The sequence below is a fragment of the Salvia hispanica genome, chromosome 2 (assembly GCF_029641045.1).
Source record: "Salvia hispanica isolate PSC_SH4W2 chromosome 2, Shi_PSC_v1, whole genome shotgun sequence".
NCBI classification, from domain to species: domain Eukaryota; kingdom Viridiplantae; phylum Streptophyta; class Magnoliopsida; order Lamiales; family Lamiaceae; genus Salvia; species Salvia hispanica.
In genome coordinates, this window is record NC_142693.1 from 17492679 (window position 1) to 17511233 (window position 18555).

At 34.3% G+C, this 18555-nt stretch overlaps 1 protein-coding gene across 3 annotated transcripts; it reads right to left on the minus strand.

Annotated features, from left to right (window-relative positions):
• Nucleotides 1-1319: 1319 nt before the first annotated feature.
• SS3 (starch synthase 3) lies at nucleotides 1320-12628 on the minus strand. 3 transcript variants are annotated; one of them, XM_048121025.2, is made up of 17 exons: nucleotides 12386-12628; nucleotides 11892-11949; nucleotides 11383-11807; nucleotides 10395-11280; nucleotides 9194-9408; nucleotides 8754-9024; nucleotides 8224-8399; nucleotides 7465-7572; nucleotides 6981-7090; nucleotides 6029-6134; nucleotides 5314-5484; nucleotides 5045-5173; nucleotides 3791-3973; nucleotides 3407-3538; nucleotides 3224-3335; nucleotides 2576-2699; nucleotides 1320-2066 (listed from the first exon to the last, which is right to left on the minus strand). In XM_048121025.2, exons 1-17 carry the CDS (start codon nucleotides 12497-12499, stop codon nucleotides 1937-1939), a joined length of 3450 nt encoding a protein of 1149 aa, XP_047976982.1. In that variant the 5' UTR covers nucleotides 12500-12628; the 3' UTR covers nucleotides 1320-1936. The 3 variants fall into 3 exon arrangements, with proteins under 3 accessions (XP_047976982.1, XP_047976990.1, XP_047976974.1); XM_048121033.2 differs by having other exon boundaries at nucleotides 11470-11807; nucleotides 11886-11949; XM_048121017.2 differs by having other exon boundaries at nucleotides 11886-11949.
• Between the last annotated feature and the right edge of the window lie 5927 nt (nucleotides 12629-18555).

The following is an 18555-nucleotide window of genomic DNA, read 5'->3' on the forward strand; positions in this document are numbered from 1 at the left end:
CATTTAATCACTCTTACTTTATTCCATTATTTACTTTACTCTCTCTTATCTTTCTACTTTTTTCATCTCTCCTATTTATTTAATATAAATTCTTAATCTCTGTGCCCAAAAATTTTATCTCAACTTTTATGGGATGGGGGGAGTAAAAAATATTTAAGGACCATTGGTATATTTTTAGACAAGACCAGGAACTATTAGTGTAGTTCACTCTAAAATTAATTAATTATTGAATGCTAAACACTGTTCCTGTGTTTTGGGATTTATTGCTGAGATTTGACAGTGCAATCCACATCCTACTGAAAAACAGTAAAATTCACAAGCACTTGCTAGTCCTTATCTTTTGGAATTAGGGATAATTCCTCAGCCAGAAAAGAAGGCATAGGTGGGGTAATTCATGTGTTTCTGATTGAATATATGTCAGGACTCAAGGAATATGTACAGACTAGAGAGAGAGAGAGCATAGTGGTGATGATTTAATGTTGAAGATATATTGGTGTTGGAGTCTAATATGTGGTGTTTGCTTTTCAAACATTGCTTTCTACAACAATTATTTTGCCATGTAGAATACAATAGACATCCAATTCATTTTTGTGCACGTAACTTTAGAGATTAAACATTTTATTTTAATTCTATGTGAGATTGGGGCTGAGGAAGAGCTTACTTAAATATATAGTAGTATTAATTTGGTGGCTGACATGTCATTGTTCAAAAGTTAACATCTAAGCATGTCTCACGATTGATTGTGTATTTGACATAATTTAATTTGATATAATTTGAAGCGGTGTATGATAAAACCTATGTTAGTAGGTGACATGTTCAATTTGAAATATTATATCTCATGATTGGATTTATGTTATGTTTGGTTCATGTGAATGTAGTCACTCCCCTCCAACTAAAATAATCTTATAGCTAAACCTAAACGGATATATGATAATGAGTCATGCTAATAAAAAAACACAATAAGAATACCAACGTTAAAGAGTAACAATCTTTATAAAATGTTTGTAGCATCAGAGCAAGCTGTGGAGGCAGGCAGCTACGAGTTTACTTTGTCAGAGGGTGTATTGCATCATTGTATTTTCCAGTGGACTGATTTGGTTTAAACCAAAAAATGGTGGAATCTAATCTAGGAAGTGTAGATTCGTCCCAACTGCAAATATTTTGGACCACGCAAACCTACGACATGACATTTTAGGTGATCAGTCCACCCTCACCTCCTACAACTATAAGTTTAATTCAGAGATAGTAATATTTAACTTCAATCCCTTCTTTAGTAAATTCAATTGAGATGTCCAACAATGAAAATGAACAAATTCAAATGCAGCTAAACAATATACGTCCAACTTCCATAATGTCAGCTAAAATGTGAAAAGATTTTAAGTACCTCAATAATCTGGCAGTGATTGGTACATAGATGAGCATATTATACAAAGTGGTGTCCAAGTCATGCAATCAGATCACCCCAAATCGACCAAAACGAGATAGATAAATTTGGTGAGGAATAGACACTGGGTATTTGGTTCCACTAAATATGCTTTTTTAGTCACTAAACTATCATTTTCAACTCCAAAGTTTGTTTCCAGGTTGGATAACTTCCTATACCAAAGCAATTTATGTGGTGTTTAGGCCCCCATTGACTAATGCTGCTAAGCCAACCTCAAGAATAGTTGCATTTCTCACAAATTGCAAGACAAGTGGGGTTGGCAAGTGGGCTTTACCAGTATTGCTGAAAAACTGGAGTCTGTACCAATAGGAGGAACCATATTGTCACTTGGAAAACTTCAGGGGATTTCATTATTGTCAACATGATGGATACAAGGTGTGAAATTATTGGAAACGGTATTGTTTTTACGATTGCGTCATATTTTGCTCCAGAATAATAAACATATATGGAACTAGCGACTGAACCTGTACAGACCGTTGTCTTGATCTTTTCTCACTTGCGTGCAGCATTGTAGAGCTCCAAGTAATCAAGAGCAGGCCGGTTCCAGGACCAATCTTGCTCCATAACACACTTGCACAATGCATAGAACCACTCCCTCTTGTCGTACCACGCAGATATTGCTCTGCAACATTAAATATTATGTGAGCGTTCTCACTAAGACCATCTCAAATGGTACTCTAAAACCCAAACCCAAACCCAAACCCAAAATAGAGTAGGAAAATAGCTCCAATGGTATTGCAAAACCTATCCCATTTTGGTTTTTTGAACAAGATATACCAATTTTAGGGTTTACACCAAAACAAAACCAAATAACTTTATAAGATTTTGTGACTATAAAAAGTAAGTGGATATAGAATATTCTTTTTTAAGTTAAATTTGGTGTAAATGGTTGGAGTAAAATCACTATTGATGTGACATTTCCACTAAAACGAGTTTGAATTTAGTGTAAATGGTTGGAGATGCTCTAACAGAAAAATGAATGGGCTAAGAATGTGCAGGTGATAGGCTATAGAATCCTATCTGAACTGCTAAGCAGAGAGATTTGGACAAAGTTTGAGGTGTGGAAAGATATTCAAATGGACATAGAAGGCAAGACAAAAGCAAAATCTCCGAAGTTTATAGCTATTATACCTATTCAGAGCATAATCAACACCTCCTGCATCTGCTCCATCAAAATTAAATCCATTTGGTTGAAGGCCTTGTTCTTGTGCCCTATCTTCATCATGGTCAACATCATAAACAGTATCATAGAGTCCTGCAGAGATAAAAGTCAGAATTTGAGGCTCTCAAACAGATGAAAAAACTCAGTTAAGGCTAAACTAGTCGTGAATATGTTGAACATATTTTCAATCTGCTGCAAGAATGTACACGGCCCTATTTTCCACGAAAGAATGGAAGTTATGGACTTATTAATTATGAGATATTTCTATCTTTAAGCTTTTAATTGGATAGTATACTAAGTAGGTAGGCGATGAACTTGTTAAACTGCTTGTCTTGGCAGTGAAAACAGGCTATTGAGAATTTTTGGCTGAGGAAGACATTTAACTGAAATACAGATTAAAATTGCCAAATAACCCCTAAATTACTCTTAATAACTTATTTTGTTTCTTGGGATGAACATAGGCGAGAGGAGTTCGATATTTGACTTCAGCATGTGGGGGTCTAACACATCACGAAAAGAAACACTATACAAAAAGTATATCAGCAAAACATTGAAAGTGAAATTCCACTTCATATGGTTATGGTACAAGAAAGGACAATCAGATTCCACTTTATCACCTCCAGTTTTGCGCACAACAGGGACTGAGCCGTATCTCATGGCTGTGAGTTGAGTTAGTCCACAAGGTTCAAAAATAGAAGGGACAAGAATAAAATCAGAACCAGCATATATCTGCAAAATAAGTAAGAATCAAAAGTTAAGGTGGAACATAGGTGAAACAGCTAAATTCCATGAGAAAGTACCAAGTGTGAGAGAGGCTCATCATATGTCAGACATAGACGTGCACGATCCGTATGTGAAGAATGCAGTTGATTTGCCAAATTAACAAAATCATTCTGAATCCTAGGATCAGGAGCTGAACCCAGCAGGACCACCTATAAAAAATGCTCATCAGGGAATAGAAAATTGTCAAACAAAGATTGTCTTGATAGTTGATTCATAATTCTTCAAATGAACCATTCATTCACAGATGCAGGTGCACACTTAAATAGCAGTTGGTCGATAAAGACTATCATGTCCCTCATCAAACTAATGTTAAAGCGTTAGGAAACATGGAAAGTATATTAGTTATTCTAAGTAACAGTTGCAGGATTAAATATAGAGAGACTGAGAGAGGTAAGACAAACTTGTCCATTGCGTTCCAGGGTCCGCCAGATTGCATGTTTGATGAGGTGGATCCCTTTCTGGTGAGTCAGTCGAGTAATGATTCCTACCATGGGCAGATCAGCCTTTTTCAGCCCAAGTCTTTCCTGCAAAGCTTCTTTGGCAGCTTGTTTGCCTTCGACAACATTTTCTGAAGTATAAGATACCTAAGGCATGCATGGCATTTGCATCAGAAAAAGAAAGCATCTGCTTAATATGAAACTGCACTTAGATGTAGACTTCTATACTTCATTAGTGACGCCAATCTGTATACCAACAGACATTAGCAAAAACATGTGTCCTTCAGGCACTCCACTTGCACAACAAGGGTCATCATAGAACTAATAGTGTAAGTAGTTTATAAATTTATACTTCCTGATTGTTAACATATTTACTCACCTAACTCAGTTACATTCCTATTAAGGCATACCATCTAAAAATAATAATTCTATCTAAACACATCATCAACCAGATTTTAGGTCTCAAATTCAACTTCCATTTAGACGACATACTTTCTACGAAGATATACAATGCAAAGACATTCTACCGAAATCTCTATATTTACGCTATGGCGTGCACCTCTTATCCCACAATGGTGATGGCGTGCTCAAGGCATATGAAGCAGCATATCAAACATCCCCCCCCCCCCCCAAGGCAGTCTTTGCTCTCATTTGTATGGTTTATGGAACAGACAAAGTAGATAAATAGCTTTGCAGAAAGGATCAACAGGATAGCACTTTATATACATAAACTTTATAAAACACACAAAAGGAAGCATAAAAAAAAGGTTTTTAGTGCTTATACATCTACATGATAGCACTTTATATCTTTTTCCCACTGTATCCATGATATAGTACATATGTATTGGACTTCTGTTGTATTCCATAAGGTGATTGTGCCTTAAACACTGCAGCATCTGCAACTGGAACTAGAGGATTTTTATAGAGAATAAAACAGGTGTCATAAACCAGAAGACCTTATCAAACCGCCTACATGAAACTCCATCCCCCCCCCCCCTACAACCCAATTCCCTTATCAGTAGTCCAGGCTTTTGCTTCTCAATAGAAAATTCCATGTTAACAGTCAGTCCATTTTTCATATTAATCTTGAAAAAATGACAACAGTTGAAGCAAGGCAGCTATGTAATTCATGCATCCAAACATACCCAACTTGCAAAGAGGTAAACAAGCAACTTTATTCCTTATACAGTTAAGTATAGATGGAAGTAATTTACTTACAGGAAGGAACTTATCATTATATGGATCCCATATGTCTGGGTCAATTCCATTTAGGATACCATGAAACTTGTAGAGATAAGGAGCAATTACAGGATTCCCAGAAACTTCCCGGGAATAAGTTGGTGATACCTGCAGGAAAATGCAAAAGGCACATACAAGATTAAAAAAGCCCAACAATCTGCTTTACTTGCTAAGTAATAGTCCTTAAAAAAAACTAATTAAGACTCGTGTGGAAGTGTTTCTTCACTGAAGGACTCGCAGAAACTTACAGTTGTAGCCTTGTCTGCGAAAGCCATGGCTTTCCCAATCAATTCAGCTCCAAATTCAAGGTTGTGTATGGTAAAAACAATGCGAGCTTTACTGAGGCCATAATGCATGTACTGTTCTTTGAACAACCATGCAACTGGGGCACTAGACCAATCGTGACAATGAATTATATCCTGGTATCAACGGTAAAACCTTTTTATCAGTTTGCAAGAGAAACAATATCAACTGCAACCACAATAGATACAGAAATCAAAGTTTGACAAAATAATTTCTGCATTGTCATTTAACTTCATTAGTTCTTTTCAACAAGAGAGAAAAGGGCTGGTGCAATGAATTAAACAAAAATTGAGGAGAAGAGTTTGAATATAGAGTTCAAGAAACATATGGCATAAAACAAAGAGTCAGAGATGAAAAATATCAAGACAAAATTGTGCCACGATTTGCACATCCATTGCATATATTAAGCAGCTAGCTAACTGTAAGAGGTTCTAGATGCATATGGCTAGATTAAAAATTGCAGATAATATAAGAAAAGCATCAAGGGAGAATCAAGGCCTCAGAAAAGAAGTTCTCATCAATAAAATAATCCATAAGCTCTTATTAGTATAGGTTGCAGTATGTCTCATCATAGTCATCAAGATCAGATTCTTGGTTCCTAAAGTGACAGTATTAGATAAATTAGACTGCTGAAATTGATAGTTTGAGCAGTAAGCTTACTGGATGGGATCCACTTTGCAGAAGAAACTCTAGAGCTGCATTGCAAAAGAATCCAAATCTATCCCCATCATTACCACGTCCATAGATGCAGCCAACCCAAAATAATCTGGAGTTGTAGCACACATTAGATTAATTTGTCAGAATTGTAGACAATGATTTCTGGGGAGAAGGTGCATCAAGAAATTGACAATCATATTGCAAAATAAAGTTACAGAATTAAACCAAGTCCTTTAAGGCACACTAGAAACTGAAATATAATTAGACATAGGCTCCTAAATGGATACATGTAAACTGCATATATAAGTAATACAGGTTAGGAGGTGCTCTTGTTTCTACCAAATTGAAATCTAAATTCGAGCATTATACATCACATAATACTTAAATCTATTATGTTATTCTTCCTTTGAGGCACCTATATGAAGGCAGATAAGATCAATAAAAAACAAAAACCTCAAATTAATTTAGATTCCAGAAGCACCAGAGAAGATTCAAGTATAGACTCTCAAGTTTTCTGAAGCATCTACTTTGAGTTGCAAGAAATAGAAAATATCTGTTAGGGCACATAAATTATAAAGAGATGCACATTACTTATGAAACAAATAGATATGCACTATCACCTGAAAACCTGGGGATGAGGATAATAATTGTTCGTATAAGTAATAGCAAGTAATTCAGACAGAGACTTAAGACCGTTAACATAAGGAATTAGTTGATATGTTATAAGTAACCTATCTGTTAAAAAGAACTCAATATGAGAGTATATACAGTATAATGAAAGAGAACTGCAATAGTATTAACCTTCACTAGTCAAAATCTTTATCTCAGTTAGATGAAAGGTCAAAAAATTAAAAAGACATCTATAGTATTCACAGCCAAATAAAAGTTTTCAGCAAGTCGAAAACATCCACTGGTGGTTCTATGCCACAATGTAGAAAGGAGCACTAGAAATTACCCATTCTGAGGTTCCAAAAAGTAAACAGAAATGCCTTCTACCTTCCCGAACCAAACTTTAATTTCAGTGCCACCCCAATAATAGCTTTTATGGAACTGCAAATCCTTCACCTATTGAATTACATGTAGGTTTCATCAATACAAAATTCAAATTTATTTAACCGAAGTAAAACCAATTCTGCAGAACCACAGAACCCTATGAAGCTCATAGGTACCTAACTTTCAGAGCTTCGATTCTGTGCTGTCTGATTATCACAATTCTCATTAACGTAAATAAGTTTGGAATATGCAACGAGGGAATAATTCTAACAATCGTCCGAGCATACATAATTTATAAGAATACTCAGTTCCATAGAAATTACGTCAAAGCAAATTCAAGTGAAGCAGCTCAAACTATACTTCAAATACATTATGAGAAATGCCAAGAGATTTTGTCCAAAATAGTACAACATAAATGCAAGAAAAAGAAACGTATTGAAACTTACATGGCTGAGATTCAGACAGTCATACTTTGGGAGAATGATTTCCACATTGTGGTTCATATCCTGGACCGCTCGTGAAAGACTTGTTACAACGTCACCAAGACCCCCTACCTGTATGAGTTGAATAAGCAAACACGAGAAAACTCAAAGACCATAGCATACAATGACAAAATTAATAGCCTTTGTTCAATGGGAAAAGGAAATCTCACGTCCAGTAAAATGGCAATCGCAAATCAAAAAAGCAGTTGGTGGTAACAGGTAGATCCTGTATCAGGCCTCAGTTCGCTATTCTCTCTAAACAGGATTGACTTATCTTGTAAATAATAGCATTACCAAACAAACATTCATGGTCCAAAGTTTTCAGTAACAAGGATAACCACTAATATTGTTAAATCATACTAAGTAAGAAAAATATATCTTCTGACATTAAATCATCAAATCTGCAACTTGATAGCACTAAAATTGAGTTTGAGAAAATATCTTCTTGCAAATCAAGTACATAGTAAAAGCACTTATTCAATAATTCTTTTATTCCAAAGAGTTCTGAAGCTTCTTAGTTATTAAGAATGACAATTTAATGGACTTCTAGTCCAATATGATCGAAATCAACAGGTACAAGTTCCACAAGATAAATATGTCATTGTAAACAACAGATGGCAAAGAAGAAAATGTAACAAACAAACAAAGTATAAAATCATTTCATAGTTCAAGAGCACGCTTTCAATGCCAATGACAGGAGGTTGATCTGTTAAAACTAATTACCTTTGCAATCGGTGCCATTTCAACAGATATATGTACAATGTGCATTGGGGGCTCTTTCACAACTCCTCCAAGTACAGGTATGTGATAGTCCATACCATTCTTGTTGTCAAAAATCCCACCATCTTCTCTTTCGGAGAAAACAAAGTCTATCATATATGCATCCAACGGAACCTTGACTGTCAAAGATGAAAAGAGAGGGTAGGGAGAAAATGAGATATCTTCAAACATAACTGGCATAGGACTTCCAACACAGCATTCTTTTTTCCCTGGATTTACTGTTGTGACCCTGAACATAATGCCATACAATGCCCTTCAAAGTTCAAAGTAGGACTAGAATTTTAATTTTATGATGCATGTGCCAGTGAGGCTATGAGTTCCTACATAGACCCAATACACTTACGACAAGTGTTAGGTTAGTATTTTTTTTGAATTCAACATTCCAAAACTGAACAGTGCTAATGAAAGATCAATGTCATCAGGTAAACACAGATGCAAATAATTGAAAACCCCGCTATAATGCTCAATCTCACCAGATGCTTTAAGATGTGAACTATTTTCAGCAGGAATCATTTTTTGAGGTGGCAACGGGCCCATGCGATGCGTCCAGCGATTGAATGAACATCTGAGCCAGACTTCAGATTTTCCATTCAGAACTGTGTTGGCGGGATTATAAAACAAATTCACCGTGCTTCCAGCCCGGACATCAAGGGGGTCGGTGTAGACTATATGCTTCTGAGACAACAAATATGTTCTCAGAGTTTTTTCCTTTGTTTCTGCTTTCAGGCGTGCAGTTTTTTCAGCCTGTACATGGAAGAAAACATAAGGAAAAAATTATTGGAGAACAGTGAGAAGCAGGAAGTTACTATACTTTGGAGAAGAAAAGAGCAATTTTGTACAAGAGGAAACTAGAAAACACAAAGCATTACAAGATAATACAATGGTGATTCCTTATAATGCTTCCCAAAACAACCTTAGCTCGTATTGCTTCTTCTCTGGATCGCCTTTCAGTCTGAAGTCTTCGGAAAAGTATCTGCTCTTCCTCAGCCCAATATAGTTCCTCGGCAATGGATTTAGGGACAATAGCATGAAAATCTTGCATGTTATTGTTGTCGTAAACAACTGCTTGATGAGGTGGACCATCAGCAAGAACCCAATCCAAGACAAGGGCTCTATCAGGTACAACAACTGCAGACACCATATGGTGGATGGGAAAAGTTTATAGGCAAACTTAAAGAGAAAGTGCAGACTGTGAAGTACAACACTTTTTAAAGGTGTTGAAGCAAACGTCTATAAATTTATAGTAAATTGAAATAATCCTGCTGAAATGTATAGATACTTTGACACAAATGCCTACCATGAGTCTTCTTCCTACTAACTTTGATGTTTAAATAAGAATGTAAAGTTACCAGAAATTGCATAATAGTTTTCCAACAGGAGAAGAGAAAATACTAATGCCAGATGACATGAATGATCTCCTTGTTCCCAGAACTTATATTATCTAGCTACACAATGTAAACAAACCAGAAAGTGATAAGAAATTGGCTGGGTTTATTTTTGAAGATGCAGTTTCACCACATCAATAGGAAGTATATCTAAGGATAATGCAAGCACACCCCCAGAACGGTCGTGAGAACTCCTCCCAATACCTCTTCATTGACAAGTCATAGTGTTTATCCAAACAGAAGATCATGGTATCTCGCAGATGGAAAAAACTAAAAGATAATGCACAGAAATATAATAGAAATGCAATTTATATCAGTTTTTCAGGACAAGAACCTAGATGTTGTACATTAGAATGTTATTTGAATTTCATCCCAGGCTGTCCACATAGATAGCCTTCATCTAACATCTTAATGTCAATGTCAATTCATTGCAATGGGACTTGCCAAACCGAGCCAATAACCATATTTACTTGAAAACAAGGGTTCCATTTTGATAATACCAGGAACCAAAGTGAACTGAAATGCCAAAATCTAAGTAGGGTAGTCACTATAACCAGGACATCATCCCCTAATTCAACCAACCCCCAGCCATGGATAATAATGAACATGTTTTTAAATCTTGATCCTATGCAAAAGAACTTTTGAGATCACAACATATTATTCTGATTCACTATATATACAATCCAAGCTCATTACAAGACAAATATTTAGAGGTAATTAACTGCATACCATCAGCAAACCACCAGTCCCCATCTTTCCCGGATTTGATGAGCTTTGAAACAATGGACAGCCCATCTTTCCAATTATTATACCCTCCATGAATCCATAGCTCTTTAGCATGAGAAAGTGGACCTGAGCTCCTGTTGTAATATAACCTGACCATACCACTGCCTTCCACATCCCAAGGCTTAGGCTCTATGTACCAGACATCATCAACTGATATGGGAGCCTTCTTCATCAACACTTGCATCATCCCTCTTGTCTTTGCAGCTTCCTCTTTGGCTTGTGCTCGATCAGCTTGAATTGCCGCGTTTTCTGCTTCTATATATCTTTGTTCTTCTTCTTGTCTTTCCCTTTCAGCTTTTTGTCTCAATAAATCCTCCTGTTCGCGCATTTTTTCTTCTAGCAAAAAATTTTCGAAGTCAAATACATCCATTCCACCCTCCACAACTATGCAGAAATCTTGTTCGTCATTGTTTTCGTAGACATCTTGCCCATTATAGAACACAAAATCAATTTTGTATGCTTCCTTGGGAACATACAACTGGCAAGACCACCAATCACCTTTGAGATGGCTTTTGCTCAAATTCATCCCAAATGATTTCCATTTCCAGTCATTGAAGGCTCCCATGATCATAACATCTGGTTCATTTTTCAAAGTGGAGAAACTCCTATTGAAAAATATCTCTATATGTTGATCAGGTTTTACCAGTTCTGGGTAATAAAACAATTTGTTTCCTTTTCTGAAATTAGCATCAGCAAGCTTGTTTATTGTCTCTTTACGAAGACTCTCTTCACTTTCCAACTTTAGCTTTAGAAATTCATCTTCCTTTCTCTTAAGCTCACTGATAGAAGTATAACTGTCATCAACACCTCCAGTTGCTGCCAATTTTTCCTGTAAATCATTAATCTTGATGTTGTTAGTCAATCAAGGTTCTTTATCCTTAATACCTAGCAGCATACTAACATTCTGTAATCTACCTGCAATGCTACTGACCTCACTGTTGGATATTCCTTCATCTTTGGATTCAATAACATGCTTATTAATATCAGGAATTTGGACACTCTCTTCGAATTGACTTACTTTGCTGACAGAAAATGCTTCACGCGCTGATGGAACCTCTAGACCAACAACATCATGTTCACCATTACTTTCACCATCACCGTCCTCATCTACTTCTGGAACTAGACTAATGTTGGTTGTCTCTTCCTCAACAGACCTAATCTTCACATCTGGAGTGTCAGCACTCAAGCTCCCAATCTCCTTTTGTGAAGAAGTACCCGGACCTTCCTTTGCTTCACTGTTCTTTCGATCCTTTTTCTGTGTACTCGTAGGGACCTGTGTTCTGGGCCCAAAACCCCTTGGTGTAGAATCCTTAGAGCTTGGCGTGGAACTTTTCCTTGGCCGCCTTCTTGAAAAGTCTGCATGAGTACAGATATTGTAAATCTGGTTACATTACATAGAAATATAATGTGTTGCATATTATTTAAACAACCAACCCGCACTCGCATTAATCTGATATGTGACCTTGGCTGCCATATGACCAGCTCTCCGCCCAAAAGACTGTGTAATCAAAAGCTTTAACATATAAGTAAAACTTTCATATCCAAGCAACGTTACTTACAAATTACAATTACATCCAAGTATCCAACATATAGTAATTCATATACATATAATATAAAAATGGTCAAAACACCGCATTCGAACCAAATCACGAGATGCTTTGGAGCATGTCCATGCCAGAGGATAAGGTGACAAATGTAATGCATATCACCACTACTAGAAACAAAAACACAACATATATTTTTTTTTTTTAAAAACAGAAAACAGCACAGAAAAAGTAAAATGCATATATACACAGAGAAAAATCAACAGTGACGAATTTACAAACAGCACTCGCGCAGGTTCCTGGAGAATTGATTAATCGAGCGTTGCAATCGGTAACAAGCATACGGTCAGTGAGGAATTAAGTTGATCGCAATAGCAAGGAAACAATTACTTGTGCCGTTCCATTAGGCGAAATTCCGAGGAAGGGCTTGATCCTGATGTGTGTACTCTGCGACGACGCAATTCCGCAGCTGAGAGACCTCTGCAGAGGCAATGGCACCTCCATCTTCGAAGTGAATAAATGTGCTCTGCTACTCAGTAGTCGAGCTTAGTGATTCAACATATACACACCATTGGCCTTGGATCTCTCTCCTTCTGCTTCGTTTTAGGTTTCTGTGTGAGTAATTAAAAAATGAAGATTTTGGAGGGCAGTGTTTAGTGATAACATGTGTGTGATTTTTGGCAGGAAATTGGCTCGCGGTGTCACATTTTGCCACGTGGAATTAAAAAATTGGACAAATATTAAGAGAGGTGTGGCTGTGAATATTTTTATGTTAGCCTATTATTCTAGTAAGACGATTAATAGTATTGTGAATTTTGTCACATAAGTCGAGTTCTGATGTACATTAAGCGATATACTATAAATTTGTTTATCACAACATTTAATTATATTTGTTTATTTTGTAAAAAATCAAATGAATGTACAAATACTAACACGCCCATTCCCACAACAATAAAAAAAATGAAGCTATGTCATATTTTCAGTTTAAAGCGAACCAAAAAAATAGGTTAGCAGGCAAAAATCGAATCATAATTTATCATATTGACTATACATTTTTTTTTTCAATATATCCTACCATCGATCATGTGATGAAATAAACCTTTATATGCAGTAGCAATCTCCTTTGTTTTCTTAGTCTCATGAATGAAAAGGGAAGAGATTCATCCTTTTCAGCTGAACTTTGGATATAAAAAGTGGAAGACCCACAAATAGGGCTTTTAGCCGCGCACAAGATTAGTGTTAGTAACTTATAAGTTAAACCAATACCTTCTAATAATACGAAAACCAATACCTTCTAATAAGTTAAAGCAATCTATAGTCAGTTCTATAATCTCATTATTACTTGTATAGATTTTAGTAAGTAATCACCAATATATTATAGTACTTGGTTTTATCAGTATAGAAATATTAGTCTCGTTGTGATACAATCTAGTGTTACACTACACCTCGTGTCATCAATCATACAATACAGTGAGCGACTACAAAATAGGCATTGCAATCGTTCAAGATAGATTATCCACATCCATCTAAGTTGCTAGTACTATTGACTTTTCTCTACATGGAACCAGCCCAGTGGCAGATTCCGGGGGGCGGGAGGGGTTGGCCGCTCTCTCCGACCGTCGGAGAGGCTAAAAATCCCATGGAGTCTAGCCGGAAAAAAACATATCTGCCTCCTTCGTGTGTAAAACTATATTTGCTTTCAATGTATATCATAGAATAAAATTTTGTAGCCCAATGGTTTAACTTTTAGTCTTTCAACTAAAGGTTTATGGTTCAACCATCAATAAGAACATATTTTTTCTTTTCTTTGTGCATTCTTTATTTTAACAATTCATATTTCTTTCTTATTATCAATATAAACTCAAATACTACTACTTTAGTATATTACATTTGTATTTTAATTAAAATCAGTTTTATTGATATTGTAATGAGGACTGATAGTTGAGAGTGTAGCAATTTTTTAACTCAACTAATTATAACAGGAAAATCAATTAAATAATATGTATAAATTTTGGGTGAATATTAATATGTATGTACAAGCTAATGCATCTTATTGACAATTAAGCATATTCTTATTTTATTGGGTATATTTTATTTTGCGATGAAATTAAAAATAGAGTATAATGCTATTTTTTTTACACAATATTTTTAATATTCTGGTAAAACATGTACAAGTGATTAACTCAGCTTTTAAGGAATAAAAGGACTATTTATTTCATTATTACAAATTAAATTAAATTAAATTATATTTAACGCTATTAAATACTATTAAAATTATGCCTCTTTATTTTCGGATTTTGGATCCGCAATTTGAATATTTTTTGAATTATGAGTCTACCGATCACTTTACAATACTATAAGAATGATCCATTTTTAATTTGTATGATACCTTTGACGAAGATTACTTTAACCTTCTCTCCATGACAATTCATTCGTATTTTACATCTGGTCTTCTAGCTAATTTCCACAGTCAAGCTTGTTATCTAAGAATGTCTACTGAGGGGCGTGTTCACCCTTGAAGAATTGATCATATTTGGGTCTATTTCTGAAAATTCTTGGTGTTTGGTGAACTCAATAAATAATGGCTAGCCCGCACTGTTCATATGAAATATAGCATATTCATTTTTTTTTCAAATTGGTAAGATTTGCTATCTACATTCATTTGTGCGAGCAACAATGCCCCCATATCTAGCAAACCCAAATCTATTGATAAGAAATAGAGCAAAGTGATCACGTTCTAATGGTGTCCAATTTTTTTATGAAGGCCATAACACTATTTGGAATACGCTAAAAGCATAAGCAGATTAGTTTTTCTAAAATCAATAGAATATAATGTGAGTACGTAAAGGTTCGGCTACCAGACTTATGCTTGGAGCTCTCATGAAATGGATGCCAAGAAAGAAGATGCATTTGTTGGTATATGTAACATCTATCAAATCTAATAAACTCCTTTCGGATATGCAGTCTCATACCAACATATCCCTAGAATCCCTCTCATTCAAGTGTGTTTCAGTTCATTCATGTCCCCTTCTGCTCTATGTATGTACATTTGCACTGACATCGCTCCCTAGTTTTACCCTAAAACGTTACATATAATTTACAGATAGTTATCGGAATAAGTTTAAATTTTGGGCAATAAAACACTATTACCATGTTTGGTTGACAGGAAAGTAAAGTTGGCAAGGAAAATGATTCATGAGAAAATGAATCCCGAGAATATGATTCCTAGTAACTTTACTTTCCTGTGTTTGGAAAATATCAAGATTTTAAATTTATATGTTAATTTAAACACTAAACTAAAAATATACTTATTACTTTTTTATTTATAAAAAATAATAATAATAATATAATTTTTTTAATAAATTGTTAATTATAAATAATAATAATTATATTATTATATTTATTATATAGTTTAAATATGGATTGTCCACCATAATATATAATGATATAATTGTAAATATAGTTACATAGAGTATTATACTCATTTACTATAATAATAAATATGATTGTTATTATTATTATTATTATTATTATTATTATTATTATATTTATGTATATTATAATTGAATAAATTTTATAATTCAAAATTTCAATACGACTTTATTGATTAATTATTAATTTATAAAATATACTAATAATTATTTATTATACGATTTATATTATATAATTATATTTTAATTATTTAATAAATTATGAATTACTATTATGAAATATTATAAAATATAGCTATAATTACGATAATTTTCATCGTAGTTATTTATTATACTGAAATTAAGTACAATAATTTATACTTTTAAATTATTTTAAAAATACTATAATTAATAATAATAATAATAATAATAATAATAATAATAATAATAATAATAATAATAATAGAACTATACTATATTACATTAAATATGTAAGAATCCTAAAACTGGAAATAATAATACCTAAGAATAGTTAGGATTTAAAATTCTGGAAAGTTGTATTAACTTTCTTTGTTTTCGAATTTTGATTACTTTCCCAGTTTGATTAAAAATCAAAATAAACATAAGAATTTAAAATTTAAAAAATCAAATTACTTTCTCAGATATAATCATGACAACCAAACATAGTCTATTAACTTTTTAATCTGGGAGCAATATTCACCGTAACATTGTTATTTTATATAGTTGGTGAAATTTTTTTATACTGAAGGCTACACAATTAGACAAATCAATTTGTTGGTCACCAATTTAGTAAATGGTGTTATGAAAAATGATAAAAACTTGAAGTTGAAAACTATTTTGCAACAACTAAAAATTTAGAACATGACATATGATTAATAATGGGAGTATTATACTCTCTTTATCCTTTAAAAAAATAAAATATTTTTCTTTGAAATGTTCCATTAAAAATGAAATGTTTTTAAAATAAAAACAACATTATCTCTATTTTTTTTTTCTTTTCTCTTACTTTATTATGTCATTTTCATTAACTCGCAAAACAATATTGTATATTAGTGAACTAGTGTAATTTATAATTGCGATTTTGCATTACTTTTCTTTTAGATAGGTCATAAAAAAAAGTCAACTTTCTATTCCTATAGAGAATAAATCCTCATTAATACATTCAATCACACCTTTCTTATACATATACACTTTCTAATTTTATTTAAAGTAAATCATCATTAATTCATTCAAGTATCTCTTCTTATACACTCAACATATATAGTAGTACTACTAATATTGGCTAAAATTATCGAGCATCATTATTTGTGACAAATTTTGAAGGTCAAAACAGTAAAATAAACAAAAATAGATGCAAAATTACAAAAATACCATGGTCCAAAAGGGTGTGAATGATGAGGCGGCACCCCAAAATTAAAACTTGAAAAATTCTGTGCGCCACTTCACTGACCGCCACCAGTTTCCCGCTTCTAGCTTCACTACTATAAAACCCTCCATCCCTTCCATTGCATCTCCCATCAATTTCTCTCCATCTAAAATCTCACTCTAGGGTTTCCAGATTTCCTCTCCATCACCATGAAATCCAGAGTTGGTAGCAGCGCTCTCGGATCACCATCCTCATCACCATCGGTGGCGCCGGCGTATTACAAGTATCTCAAGCCTGGAGAGCTTGCTCAGCTCCGATACTCGAAGATCAACGCTAGATCCAAACAAATCAGCGCTCAGGCTCTCCTCGCTCTGTACCAACTCGGATCTGATTCCGATTCGTCGCTTCCGCAGCCGAATTCTACTGGTGTGGCAATGGAAGCAGTTCCGTGTTTCAATTTGAGGGCCAAGGGTTTCCCAAGGTGCCTGATGCGCAAAAAGCTTTTGGCTGTGGCGCCGGTTTTTACCGAGACCTAGCCGTAAATCGTCTCTCCCTGCTGTAATTTTATTGTTTATTGCATATACAATAAGCCTAAAATTCTGTTTTTGCTAGGGCTGTTTAGATGTTTTTCATTTTCTATTTGTAATTGACCACACAGAAGTGTAGAAGAATATGCGATGAATAAAACGATAAAATTTTTGTTTTGATCACTTGTGATGCTTATGCAAAATCATTGCTCTTGTTTTGGAAATTAGATAGGATAATGATCCAGTTTGACAAAACCCTATGGAATCTAAGGTGGATGAGTTACTTGCTGGTAATTAATTAATTTCTATGAATTAATTAGCTTAAATCTATATAAATTTCTTACTCTGTTGGATTTGATTCTTGTTTTGCAATTTATTACCATTTCCCACCTGCAATTACACCACCATCGTCGTGAGATTTATGATGTGTGTAGTTTCCAGATCTTCCAAATCTACCATTGGATTTTTGACACTGTTCTTTGATGATTCAATGAATACAGTATGACTGAACATACGTTTGCAATTCAATTATTGCTGGTTGATATGGGTAGTTTCTAAATCTTGCACTATAGAGATCTATTATATAGCATACATGAAGTGATATAGTGTGCATTAAACAGTTTGTTTCTTTTATTGCTTCTTGAATTTATTTACAGTTCCAAATCTACAATTGGATTTTTGACACTTTTCTTTGATGGTTCAATCAATGCAGCTTTACTGAACATTCATTTGCAATTCAATCTCACTGGTTTAATATAGGTAGTTTCTAGTTCTTACAATATAGAGATCTAGTATATAGCATACATGAAGTGATATACATTAAACAGCCTGTTTCCTTTGATGTAGTATACCTTTAGATTATTTGACAATTTCCTTTGATGTACGTTTGCAATTCAATTCTTGCTGGTATGATATGGTTTGTTTTAGTTCTTACAATATAAAGATTTAGTATAGAGCATACATGAGTATATGTACAATCCAGTACATATACTTGCAATTCAATTCTTGTTGGTTTGATGTGAGTAGTTTTGCTATTCCTTCAATGGTGGATCCAATTCTTACTATATGGAGTAGTAAGATCTAATTATATAGGATACATGGGAATATGTACAATCTAGTTTAGGACATAAGTGTTGAATGAAATGCTTCAAATCTCCACAATCCACCTGTTTGTAAATTTCTGTTATTGCATTTGAATTCGGATTGTTCAGAAATAGACACATGATCAGGTTGCAC